Source organism: Andrographis paniculata, unplaced genomic scaffold (assembly GCF_009805555.1).
Source record: "Andrographis paniculata isolate CXL003 unplaced genomic scaffold, ASM980555v1 Contig64END, whole genome shotgun sequence".
Classification (NCBI taxonomy): domain Eukaryota; kingdom Viridiplantae; phylum Streptophyta; class Magnoliopsida; order Lamiales; family Acanthaceae; genus Andrographis; species Andrographis paniculata.
Window position 1 is genome coordinate 2662514 of NW_026137600.1, and position 14846 is coordinate 2677359.

A 14846-nucleotide genomic window follows, 5' to 3' on the forward strand; every position below is an offset into this window, starting at 1 on the left:
AGTATGCACTCAGTTCGGGTTACACTCAGGTCGGGCGCGAAGGATGGCAGACGCGGAGGTCGGTTGAAAGAGGAAGTCTGGAGACGAAGGAAAGAGTATGCACTCAGTTCGGGTTACACTCAGGTCGGGCGCGACAAGGTCGGGCGAAGAAGGAAAAGATATGTATTCAGGTCGGGCGAAACAAAGTCAGAAATATGTACACCCAGGTCGGGTGACGCATAGGTCGGGCGAAAGAATGACGGAGGTCGGTTGATACGGAGTTAGGACTAAGTGAGGTCGGGCGAAGAAGAAGGTCGGCTGATGCAGGAGGTCGGGCGAAGTCAGAAAATTGTGCACCCAGATTGGGTGACTAATAGGTCGGGCGAAGGACGAAGTCGGGCAAAAGAAATATGGCAGTGGACTGCAGGTCGGGGTAAGAGGCAGTTCTGAGTTCTGTAACTGGTGGGAACGGTTGGTGAAACGGTGGAGACGCGTGTCAATTAATGGGCGGTTAAGAGCAGTTGCTGTAACCAACCAGGCGACGGTTTTGAAACGTTTTCTTCAAAGAATATTTAAGGATTCGGATCATCATTTGGCAAGGCATCTTCAATCAACTTCAACAAAGCAAAGTCAGATTTGGGGATCACCACTTTAAATTTCAGTCTTTTATTTTCCAGTTTATTTTCTGTACCCTACAGTGTTTAGAAATTCCTAATCTCAGGCACTAATTAATCAAATTCGGAGATTTTTCTCATTTTCTCATTTTACTTTTTGTTTGTTGAAAAAATACATCAACATGTTTATTAACGATCGTTTGCGTATCAAAATATATAAATTACTGTTAATTAAAATAAATTAGCATCTCATTCTGTTGAATTTAGCATTAACGTGTTCATATGAAGCATTTTATACTATATTATACAACTCGATATAAAACTCTTCACTCTCTAAAATGTGTGATAGTATGTTAATATTCAACATACATCATATTGTTTGATGTTTTTAACATCTAATATAAATATAATACATTGATTGACATACAATAAAATTAACAAAATTTTACAATTTCTATTGTAAGTATGTATATAATAGAAATTTGTTATTAGGATTAAGATGCATAAAAAATTCAGCATTCATGGTTGTATAAAAATACTCAAATTATTAAAATATTTTAGCATTTCGTTCAGTTGAATTTAGCATTTGTGTTTCATGAGAGACCATTTTATATTAGGGTAAACTGTTTGTTAGTCTCGTAACTGGACTTCTTTATCATTTTAGTCCTGTAACTGGAGGTTGTCTTAAAATAGTCCCGTAAGTAAAAATTTTTCTCAATTTAGTCTTCAATGCCTATGTGGCATCTGGGTGGCATGCTGATTGACACATGTCGGCCAGATCAGCGCCACGAGGTTGACACGTGTCTTGCCACGTGTATAATTTTTATTTTTTTAATAAAAACTAATTAAAATTAAAATTAAATATATAAAATATATAAAAAATAAAATATTAAAATATTAAAAAAAATAAATTAAAAAATTAAAATTAAAAATTACAAATTATCCACATGTCCGTCAGATAGCGCCACGTGGCCGCTACGTGAAAAATTTATATTTTTCATATTAAAAATAAAAAAATAAAATATAAAAAATATATTAGAACATATACTAATATTATAAATTATTAAAAGTCACATAGTGCTGATTTGACGGACATAGATAATTTTATTTTTTATTTTATTTTATTTTATTTTTATTTTTAATTTTATTTTTATATTTTTATATTTTATTTTTATTTTTATTTTATAATTGTAATTTTTTATATTGGAAAAAAAATAAAAATAAAAATAATTCACGTGGCGGACACATATCAGCCACGTGGCACTGAGCTGGCTGACACGTGTCTGTTAGTCTTCCACGCAGATGCCACCTAGGCATTGAGAACTAAATTGAGAAAAATTTTCACTTGCGGGACTATTTTAAAACAGCTTCCAGTTACGGGACTAAAATGATAAATGAGCTCAGTTACGGAACTAAAAAATCAGTTTACCCTTTATATCATATATACAACCCCGATACAAAAATCAATATTTTTTAAAATGTGTGACAATATTTTATTATTGAATTGACAACATATTGTTTTACATTTTTGCATCTAATGTAAACATGATCTTTGATTGGTATACAATGAAATTAACAAAACCAAATGATGCTTGCAATTTCTATTGTAAATATGCACATACTAGGAGTTTGTAGTTAAATTTAAGATGAAAAAAAAATAAAAAATTGAGCATTCATTATTATATAAAAACATTCATATTATTATTAATTAAAATAAATCATCATTTTATTTCATTGATTTCACCATTTAGATGTGCATGAGAGATCATTTTATACTCTATTATTCAACACGGCATCAATTGTTGACACAAGCTTTTCCACTACTCTTCCGATCACTATCGCTGCCACCTTCCGCTCAATCCTCCCATACTACTAGAGTGACAAACTGTCATCCACCATCACGTCGCTCAACACCAACGTTCTTTCTTCCATCACCAGTGACTTTCTACCAATCGACCGTGACTCACATACTCTCCCGGAGAATGGAGATCACTACCAAGATAACAACAGCAGCGGTGGGGACAATAGCAATGGTGGGAACAATAACAAAAAAGGCGCTGAAAATAATTGCGCTAAAAAAAAAAAAAAATCTAAATAGGATAAAAATAAATTAAATAAAAAGACAATTAGTTAATAGTTTTTAGTTGTTAACTAATTCAATTAGCTGTTAATTTTTAGTTGATTCAGTTATCTTGTTTGACTAACTGATTCAATCAGCGGTTGGTTTTAAATGTATTGATAAAAACAACTGTTGGATATAATAGTTGTTCATAGGTAAAATGACAATCGATAACATTTTATATTGTATTTTAAAGTATTCAATTGTATTATTTTGAATTTCAAATTTTTGATAATTTTTATTATTGGTTATCAAAAATTATGAAAGTGTAATAAATATATTTATTTTACTATTTTAAGTTATTTTGTGTGAAAGAAAAAAATATTAAAAAATATAATAGTTTTTTTTAGGTAATGAAAATACTATAAATATATCTGTGTATTTTAATTATGTTTAATTATTTAATTATTTATTTATTATTTTATACATTTTAAATCTATTTTTATTTTTTAATATAAAATTTATATTAATATATTAGTATATATAAATAAATTAATACTTCTTAGTCTCACGTAATTTGTATACTCTTTTTATTTTTATATGTCCCAACGTAATGTGTCCAATCTCTAATTTGAAAATTATAAATTATACACTTTTCATACATTTTAAAATTCATTAAATTAGTAATTTTTTTATTTAAATAACTATTTAATCCATTTTATTTTAATATAATTATTGTTATTAAATTATAATTATTTTTACTAATATACTCCTAATTTTTTTACTAATTATATAAACTCTATGTCTAAGCTAAAGGGAACTCGGAGGGAGTAATATTTATATTTTTATTTAATTTAATAAATTAATATATTTTACAAATAAAATAAATACTATATAAAATAATTAGTAATTTTAAGGTAAACGTTTTTTTTTTTTTTAATTCCGTAATTGGAATTCTTTATCATTTTAGTCGTGTAATTGGAGGAGGTCTTAAAATAATTCCGTAAGTGAAAATTTTTTTCAATTTACTTCTGAACGCTTATGTGGTACCTACGTGGCATGTTGACGGACATATGTTGGCAAAGTAAGCGCCATGTGGATAATTTTTTATTTTTTTAAATAAAAAAAATTAAAAATTAAAACTTAAACATATAAAAATTGAATTAAATTAAAATTTTAAATTAAAAAAAAAGATAAAAAATAAAAAATAAAAATTATTCACGTATCCAGGCGGGTCAACGCTACGTGGCCAATACATTGATAATTTTGTTTTTATATTGAAAAATAAAATATAAAAGGGTAGACTGTTTTTTTAGTCCCGTAACTGGACCCCCTTGTCATTTTAGTCCTGTAAGTGGAGCCTGTCGCAAACTAATCCCATAAGTGAAATTTTTTCGCTATTTTAGTCATCCGGCGTCGGAGACGCCTGCGTGGCTCGCCGGAGGCCACGTGTCCGCCAAGTCAGCGACACCTGGCGGACACGTTGATTTTATTTTTAATTTTAATTTTAATTTTTAAATTTATTATTAATTTATTTTTAATTTTATTTGCTTTTTTTTTAAATTTTTTTATTTGGTCCAATCAAAAAAAATTAAAAAAATTAAAAAAAAATAAAATAAAATCCACGTGTCCGCCAGGTGTCACTGACTTGGCGGGACACATGGCGGCTGGCGAGCCACGCGGGCGTCTCCAGCGCCGGAGGACTAAAACAACGAAAATTTTCCACTTATGGGACAAGTTTGCGAGAGGCTCCACTTACAGGACTAAAATGATACGGGAGTCTAGTTACGAGACTAAAAAACAGTTTCCCAATATAAAATATGCATAATATAATTAAAAAATATACCAATATATAAATTACTAAAGACTATGTGGCGCTGACTTCACAGATATATGATTAATTTTTATTTTATTTATTTTAATTTTTAATTTTAATTTAATTTTAATTTTTTAACTTTTATACTTTTATATTTTATTTTTATTTTTTATATATGTATTTGTTTATATTTAAAAAAAAAATCTATGTGGCGGACACATGGCGCTAACTTGATCGACACGTGTCCGCCAACATGTCACGCAAGTGTCACATAGACATTGAGGACTAAATTGTAAAAAAATTTCACTTAAGGGACTATTTAAGACAACCTCCCGTTACGAGATTAAAATGATAAAATGGTCTAATTACGAAATTAAAAAATCAGTTTACCATAATTTTTATTACTTGAAATTTAAAAAATAAAATCATAATTTATTATAAATATAAAAATATTAAAATAATAAATAAAAATATGTGTAAAAATAATTATTTAATATTAAAGGGCAAATATGAAATAAAGATAATTAAAATGAAAACACTGTTATTGAGCATTGTGTAGAATAGTTTTTCAGAAATTAACTTTTAGAGTTCACTAAAAAATATATCAAATTACTCACAGAAATTATTTACAAAATTATTTCAGAATTACTCACGAAAATAATTTTGTAAGTAATTAGAAACGGAATTACTTACCGAATTCCTCACATAAGTAGTTAAGGATGGAATTACAAACCAAGCTCATTCTGTCTGTAATACATACGAAATTGGCCATGGAATTATTCACGATATTAAATTATGTGAGTAATTATAAAATTAAAATCTTACCTAGATTTGTCCAAACGGTTCAAACTGCCGCTTATGGTTTATCAAATTGTCAAACCGAAATTGAACTTTCCGAATGACAATTTTTTTGTTATAATTTGACGATTTCGATTACGGTTTATAAACCGTCGGTTACGATTTGAACCAATTTAAATATATATATTTGTTGATGCAATTTTTCAACAAAAATAAAGTAAAATTCAAAGATATAGAAAATATCCTTAAACTTGATTAATTAGTGCCTGAGATTAGGAATCCCTAAACACTGTATGGTACAGAAAATAAACTGGAAAATAAAAGACTGAAATTTAAAGTGGTGATCCCCAAATCTGACTTTGCTTTGTTGAAGTTGATTGAAGATGCCTTGCCAAATGATGATCCAAATCCTTAAATATTCTTTGAAGAAAACTGTTTGAACCGCCGTCTGGTCGGTTACACCAACCGCTGTCAACCGACCATCAAATTCTCCTCAATTGACACGTGTTACAACTTCCTTCAACCTCCCCAAACCTCTCACGCCTTAAACCGTCCCAGAGATGCCATTCGCCCGACCTCACTTGGTCCGAACTTCGTATCACGTCCTGACCTCAATGCCCGACCTGCTTCTTCGCCCGACATCATTTGGGCCGACCTCCGCATCAGCCGCCCTCCGTCTTTGACCGACTTTAATTGGTCCGACCATGGACCAACCAAATGTGGTCCCGACCACGGACCAACCGACCGGCTCTATTTGCCTTATCCCTTCGCGTTTGCCCGACTTCGTCTTTCACCCGATCTACGGTTTACCCGATTTGGGTACACCTTTTTTCAGACTCCGCCCGACCTTTCTTCCTTCCCGATCCTTGCATCTGTCCGATTGCACCCGACTTCTGGGTCATTTAACTTATATCCAGACCCGTCCAGAATCCCACTGCCATTATTTATTATTATTATTTTTTGTGCTTAACAATAAGCCTCCTCCTCAAGACTCCTAAACATCACTTTCAGTGATGTTTTAGAAGTTTGCAGGTCAGCATCTGAGGCTACGTCAGCCTCAGATCCGACCTCCATCTTCTGAGGCTACGTTGGACCCGACCTCCATTTATCGCGGACTGGTGGTGGTCTGCACATTGATCGATCTTGCACTAACATTGCTTCAGCATCTCCCCCCTGACGGAAGTCATGATTATTTTCTGTAAAAAAGGATTCTAACCTTCTTGCCGTGGATGCTAAACTGGCCAGATCTTGAAAGTCGTGGGCTGTCAGGGCCTCGCGAAGTCTGGTATGCATGTTCCTGACCACCAAATTGGTCATTTCGCTTTCATTGATCATCGTAGGACATCGTCCCTTCATCAATCGCATCCTCTCTATGAATTGGTAGCCGGTCTCTTCCGGCATCTGCGTGATCTCCAGAAGGTCTATCAGTGAGACTGTCGGCAGAGGATTAAAGAACCTTGCATGAAAATCTGCCTCTAAATCTTCCCAAGTTTGCAACTGTCCAGGCGGCAGACTGGCATACCAAGAAAAAGCTGTTCTTGTGAGCGACAACCCAAACAATTGTAACTTGTGAAACGGATTGTTGCCTACTTCTCCCAATTGAGCCGTGAAGCGACCCACATGCTCAATGGTAGAGGCTCCGTCTTCTCCCGAAAAAGAATAGAAGTCTGGTGGCCTATAATTTCTCGGGAGAGGATGATCGTTAATGATCCTTTCTGGAAATGGCCTCTGGTAAACCGGCCTGTTCACCCTTTGCGGATTCATTCCGAAATGCTCCCGCAGAACTTGAGCAATATCCTCCGGATCTACTCTGGGTGGAATATGGTCGAACACTGGAATGTGATCGTGAGTCTGACCTCCCAATCTTTCTTCTCTGGAGAAGGCTGGTTCGGCTAGGATGGGATTATGAGTCTGTTCTCCCAACCTCTCTTCCCTAGAGAAGGCTGGTTCGGTTGGAATAGGATTATGAGTCTGTCCTCCTAATCTCTCATTCGGCTGGGTATTATCAACCCTCGGTCCCAAAGGAACATTATCTGGGAAAGTTAGAGGAATCTTCCCCATATCTGTTCGGTTGAAAGTTGTAACGCTTGGAAACGTACTGTCAACGTACGTTGGCCCTGCAAACGTTGATCCTGGAAAAATCGCCTGAAAACGAGCAGGTGACACGGCTGGAAGCATGTTTGGATACAGGGTGAATCTGGAGAATGCCTGATCCACCATGTTCTGTATTAGATTTTGTTGTTCACGCAACATGTTCTGCATAACCAAAGTTTGCTGGTTGTTCATTTGTTGAACATAAGACAACCAATCGGTAGGTGGTGGGGGAATCTCCCCTGGATTTGGCATGACTGGTGGTGAAACATTCTCTCCCACCGGTGCTGATGATGATTGAGGTTGTGTGCCTGCCATATTGATTTTTCTGATGATTCGGCCAGACCTCAGTTGTATGACATTTTGTCTTGATGTAGGATCAGCAATCTTGCCTTTCTCCCACTGTGGTCGCCAATTTGTTGATGCAATTTTTCAACAAAAATAAAGTAAAATTCAAAGATATAGAAAATATCCTTAAACTTGATTAATTAGTGCCTGAGATTAGGAATCCCTAAACACTGTATGGTACAGAAAATAAACTGGAAAATAAAAGACTGAAATTTAAAGTGGTGATCCCCAAATCTGACTTTGCTTTTTTTAAGTTGATTGAAGATGCCTTGCCAAATGATGATCCAAATCCTTAAATATTCTTTGAAGAAAACGGTTTGAACCGCCGTCTGGTCGGTTACAGCAACCGCTGTCAACCGACCATCAAATTCTCCTCAATTGACACGTGTTACAACTTCCTTCAACCTCCCCAAACCTCTCACGCCTTAAACCGTCCCAGAGATGCCATTCGCCCGACCTCACTTGGTCCGAACTTCGTATCACGTCCTGACCTCAATGCCCGACCTGCTTCTTCGCCCGACATCATTTGGGCCGACCTCCGCATCAGCCGCCCTCCGTCTTTGACCGACTTTAATTGGTCCGACCATGGACCAACCAAATGTGGTCCCGACCACGGACCAACCGACCGGCTCTATTTGCCTTATCCCTTCGCGTCTGCCCGACTTCGTCTTTCACCCGATCTACGGTTTACCCGATTTGGGTACACCTTTTTTCAGACTCCGCCCGACCTTTCTTTCTTCCCGATCCTTGCATCTGTCCGATTGTACCCGACTTCTGGGTCATTTAACTTATATCCAGACCCGTCCAGAATCCCACTGCCATTATTTATTATTATTATTTTTTGTGCTTAACAATATTTATTTTTTCCAAATTTAATATTTTTTTAAAAAATAAGGGTAAAAAGTTTTTTTAGTCTCGTAATTAGACCATTTATCATTTTAGTCCCGTAACTTGAGGCTGTATTAAAATAGTCCCGTAAGTGAAAAATTTCTCATTTAGTCCTCAATGTGTATGTGACATTTGTGTGGTAGGCTGGCGGACACGTGTCGGTCAGATCAGCGCCACGTGGCTGACACGTGTCCGCCACATGGACAATTTTTATTTTTTAAAATTCTATGTTTTTTAATTAAAAATAATGATAAAATTAAATATATAAAAAAAATTAAAAAATATAAAAAATAATATATAAAAATTAAAGTTAAAAAAAATTAAAATTATCCACATATCCGTCAAATCAGCGTCACGTGGCAGCTATGTAGATAATTTATATTTTTATATTAATAATAAAATATAAAATATAAAAAATATACTAATATAATTATTAAGGTTACGTGGCGCTAATTTGAAGGACATATGAATATTTTTATTTTTTATTTTATATATTTTAAATTTTAAAATTTAATTTTATTTCTATATTTTTTATTTTTATATTTGTAATTCTTTTATAATTAAAAAAATAAAAATAAAAATAATCAACGTGGCATATACGTGTTAGCCACATAGCGTTGATTTGACCAACACGTGTCCGTTAGCATGCCACGTAGGTGTGACATAGGCATTGAAGACTAAGTTGTAAAATTTTTCACTTAGGAACTATTTTAAGACAACATACGAACTAAAAAATTTAGTTAATCCTAAAAATAATTAATTTCAATTTAGTTTTTCTAGATATATATTTATTATTTATTTATTGTGTAAAAATTATTAAATAATAGTAGTTAATTAAATTATTACTATATAAAAAATAATTAAAATAAAAAATTTAAGTTACAAATTAATTATAAAAAAAATATTAGTAATAATATAATTCAAATTAAATATATTTATTTAATAAAAATTTAGAAAATGTTATACACATCACGTCGACGTAAACATCATGTGGATGCTTTATATACTATATACGTAGTATGCGCGTCCATAAGTTGTGGTAAATTATCAACCACAAATATCATTTATTACTATGCCATAAATACTCAATTCAATGGAATGAAACAGAGAAGTATTATTCCACCCAAACTCATTTCTCTTCTTTCTCTCTCTCAGTTTATCTATATCCATACATACATATATATATACTCGCACACACACACACGTCATTCACACACACTACTATCACCAATATATATATATATAATCATTACCTCAAGATATATTGTATCTATAATACACACTATATATATACTATAATACTTACCAAATATAATATTTATTATATAACACGTTATCAGCACGAGGCTCTTGTCCATTTTTATTTTTGGTAAGTTTTATTTTTATACTATCTATATTATTTATTTTATAAACTATGGAAAATCTTGCAAAATTTTCTTTTAAACCTCTGTCTCTCACCGGCAATAATTTTCTGACTTGGTCCCTGGATGTAGAAATGCATCTGGTTTCTATGGGCCTTGTTCATACAATTGCCAGTGAAAATACGGCTACAAGCCAAGATCGGGCTAAGGCTATTATTTTCATCCGTCATCATTTGGACATTCCTTTACAGTCTGAATATTTGACGGTGAAAGATCCACTGGATTTGTGGAATGAATTAAGGGAGAGATTTGGGCACTTGAAATATATCACTCTCCCGAAAGCCCGACATGATTGGCTTAACCTGCGGTTGCAGGATTTTAAAACTGTTACAGAGTACAACTCTGCTATCCATCAGATTACATCTCAGTTGAAACTCTGCGGAGAAATTGTTACTGAGAATGATAAATTGGAGAAGACTCTCTCTACCTTTCATGCTTCTAATGTTGTGCTGCAACAGCAGTATCGCGAGAAAATTTTTCAAAAGTACTCACAGCTCATTGCATGTCTTTTATTAACTGAGCAAAATAATGAGTTATTGATGAAAAATCATCAGTCCCGGCCCACTGGTTCCAGTCCGTTCCCTGAAGCGAACGTGACATTTTATGAACGAGGCCGAGGACGTGGTAGAGGCCGTGGACATGGTCGCGGTCGTGAGAGTCAACGCGGTCGATATACCCCTTACAATCGCCGCAGTTTTGACGTTAACAGGATGCAGAGTAAACCCCAATATGGGGATATAGCCGAAAAGGCTAAACAGGGAAAGAGGCAAATCGGCATTTGTAATCGGTGTGGCATTGAAGGCCATTGGGCCAATACCTGCAGAACAGCCAAACACCTAGCCGATCTTTATCAAGCCTCACTGCAGAAAAAGGGGAAGGAGGTCGAGACTAATCACGTTGATAATGATGACGACCCCGATGATGATCTTCTGGATTACGATACAACGCATCTTGATATAGCGGATTTTGTCGTAGATCCAGCAAACCCCCAGTGACAGACATATTATGTCATTTTACATTATGTTTTGTAATATTTAAATTATCGCATATTACCTTTTTGTAATGTATTTTGTAATATTTATATTTGCCTTTATTAATACTGCGTTTATTTATATTTGAAGGTTAAATAGATGTCAAACAAAATGATGCAAATATGTGTTTCATTGACAGTGCAACGACACATACTATATTGAAACACAAAAAATATTTCTCCCATTTGAAAAGGGAAAAGATGAATGTCAATACAATAAGTGGCAGTGCCAAATTAATTGAAGGCTCTGGAGAAGCCATTATATTTCTCCCCGCGGGGACGAAAATTGTGATACAGTATGCACTGTTGGCCACTAAAGCTCGAAGAAATTTACTGAGCTTTCATGACATTCGGAAAAATGGTTATCACATTGAAACTATGAGTGATACCGATGGTAAATTTTTATTGATCACCAATATCATTGATAAAAGAAAATGCATCATTGAGATATTGCCCTCACTCTCTACTGGCTTATATTATGCCAGATTAGGTGTTGTTGAAACACACCTCAAGGTAGATCAAAAGATTACCGATTTTCAAATATGGCATGATCGCCTTGGGCATCCTGGCAGTATAATGATGAGGCGAATAATTGAGAATTCGCATGACCATTCATTAAAAGGTCAAAAAGTGTTAAACTCAAATGAGTTAACCTGTATTGCCTGCACTCAGGGAAAATTGATAAACAGGCCATCGCCAGCTAAAGTAGGTATTGAATCACCTACATTTTTGGAAAGAATACACGGGGATATCTGTGGACCAATAGACCCACCGTGTGGGCCATTTAAATATTTTATGGTGCTTATTGATGCATCTACAAGATGGTCCCATGTCTGTTTATTATCTACTCGCAATATGGCATTTGCGAGATTGCTTGCCCAAATTATTAAATTACGGGCACAATTCCCCGATAATCCAATTAAGACTATACGTCTGGATAATGCTGGTGAATATACATCGAATGCATTTGATGATTATTGCATGTCGATTGGAATTAATGTAGAGCACCCAGTTGCTCATGTTCATACACAAAATGGTCTGGCAGAATCACTTATTAAAAGATTGCAATTGATTTCTAGACCATTACTGATGAGGTCTATGTTGCCCGTTTCAGCTTGGGGGCATGCAATCTTACATGCAGGAACACTCATAAGAATGAGGCCGACAAGTTATCATAGCTACTCCCCGATGCAATTAGTATTTGGTCACGAACCAAATATATCTCATCTACGTATTTTTGGGTGTGCTGTTTATGTTCCTATTCCACCCCCCAAACGTACAAAAATGGGTCATCAACGTAGATTGGACATTTATGTCGGATATGAATCGCCGTCAATTATAAAATATCTTGAACCTATGACGGGTGATTTATTCACTGCAAGATTTGCAGATTGTCATTTTGACGAATCATATTTTCCGACATTAGGGGGAGACATAAATGAACCAAAAAGGGATATTAATTGGAAAATCCCATTGAATTTTTGTGATCCTCATACAAAGCAGTGTGAACTAGAAGTTCAACGCATTATACATTTGCAAAATATTGCAAATCAGTTACCGGATGCTTTCAATGACTCGAGCAAAGTCACTCGATCATATATCCAAGCTGCTAATGCTCCGGCTAAATTAATTGTCCCTGATGGACAAATTGGAAGTGCTAATGAATCAGCGACACGCTTGAAGCGTGGTAGACCACTCGGTTCCAAAGACAAACATCCTCGAAAGAAAAGAGGAATTAATGATGATAATCATGAAAATATCAGGAATGACATTGATAAACCTCAAACTAATGAGGAAGTCAACCCTGAAATAATTGCTCAAGAAGAGCACGATCTTGAAGAACATGATGAGATTATTGAAAACTCAATTAACTATGTTACTTCAAGAAAATATTGGAACCGCAAAGAGGCAATTATTGATAATGCCTTCGCATACAATTTAGCACTTGATATAATGGAAGAAAACGAGGATCCAGAGCCAAAATCGGTTCATGAATGTCGGCAAAGAAACGACTGGCCAAAATGGGAACATGCGATTCAATCAAAGCTTGACTCATTAAACAAAAGGGAGGTCTTCGGACCAATTGTTCAAACACCGGATGGTATAAAACCAGTTGGATACAAATGGGTGTTTGTACGAAAAAGAAATGAGCATAATGAAATTGTGAGATATAAAGCCCGTCTTGTAGCTCAGGGATTCTCACAAAGATCTGGAGTAGATTTTGATGAAACATACTCTCCGGTTGTTGATGGAATAACATTTAGATACCTTGTGAGCCTAGCAGTGCGAGAAAAGCTCGACATGCGTCTTTTAGACGTAGTTACTGCATATCTTTATGGCTCATTGGATACTGATATTTATATGAAAGTTCCTGAGGGATTCAATATGCCTGAAGCATACAAATTAAACCCAAGGGAATCATATTCCATCAAATTGAAAAAGTCATTGTATGGACTTAAACAATCAGGGCGAATGTGGTATAACCGTCTTAGTGAATGTTTAACAAAAGAAGGTTATACTAATGATCCAATATGCCCATGCGTCTTTATAAAGAAAAATGGATCAAATTTTGTCATAATTGCTATATATATTGATGATCTCAATTTAATTGGAACTCCTGAAGAGATCCAAACTGCAGTTGAATATCTAAAGAAAGAATTTGAGATCAAAGATTTTGGAAAGACAAAATATTGTCTGGGATTACAAGTGGATCATGTTAATAATGAGATATTTATTCATCAATACACATATACCCAAAAGGTATTAAAACAATTTTACATGGATAAATCTCACTCTCTGAGTACACCAATGGTGGTCAGATCCCTTGATCCCAGTAAAGATCCATTTAGGCCAAGAGAAGAAAATGAAGAAATACTTGGCCCCGATGTACCATATCTCAGCGCTATTGGCGCATTAATGTACCTCGCAAATTGCACCAGGCCAGATATATTTTTTTCAGTAAATCTACCGGCCAGGTTTAGCGCATCCCCCACAAAGCGCCATTGGAATGGTATCAAGCACATTTTTCGTTATCTTCAGGGGACTCATGACCTCGGTCTATTTTATTCGAGTGAATCTCGAAATGAATTGATTGGTTATGCTGATGCTAGTTATCTGTCTGATCCACACAAAGCAAAATCTCAAACTGGCTATTTATTTACTTGTGGTGGAACCGCAATCTCTTGGAGATCTACTAAACAGACAATAACAACAACTTCTTCAAACCATGCTGAGGTTTTAACAATTCACGAAGCCAGTCGTGAATGTGTTTGGTTGAGGTCTATGACTCACCATATTCAGAAAAATTGTGGCTTGATTACCGATAATATATTACCTCCTACAATATTATTTGAAGATAATGCAGCTTGTATAGCTCAATTAAAGGGAGGGTATATTAAAGGCGATCGGACAAAGCACCTATCTCCGAAATTCTTTTTCACTCACGATCTTCAGAAAAGTGGTGAAATTAATGTGCAACAAATTCGATCGTCTGAAAATTTTGCAGATTTGTTTACGAAGGCGCTACCAACTGCAACATTCAACAAACTTGTGCAAGGAATTGGAATGCGTCGAATGAAAGACATCAAATAAAGTCCAAAACAGGGGGAGCGCATTAATACAAGAATGATGTACTCTTTTTCCTTCACTATGATTTTTTTCCACAGGATTTTTTCATAGTAAGGTTTTAACGAGGCACATTCTTTGTATAAAAGCATCCAAAGGGAAGCGTTATACACATCACGTCGACGTAAACATCATGTGGATGCTTTATATACTATATACGTAGTATGCGCGTCCATAA

The 14846-nt window shown here is 34.9% G+C and overlaps 1 protein-coding gene across 1 annotated transcript; it reads left to right on the forward strand.

Annotated features, from left to right (window-relative positions):
• Nucleotides 1-10553: 10553 nt before the first annotated feature.
• On the forward strand, nucleotides 10554-11009 carry LOC127261692 (uncharacterized). Its single transcript, XM_051289988.1, has one exon. The coding sequence runs from the start codon at nucleotides 10554-10556 to the stop codon at nucleotides 11007-11009; it is 456 nt and encodes a 151-aa protein (XP_051145945.1).
• The last annotated feature ends 3837 nt before the right edge of the window (nucleotides 11010-14846 follow it).

What these genes read in the sequence shown, in the direction of transcription:
- LOC127261692 (XM_051289988.1), top strand. Translation starts at nt 10,554, where the DNA reads ATGAAAAATCATCAGTCCCGGCCCACTGGTTCCAGTCCGTTCCCTGAA.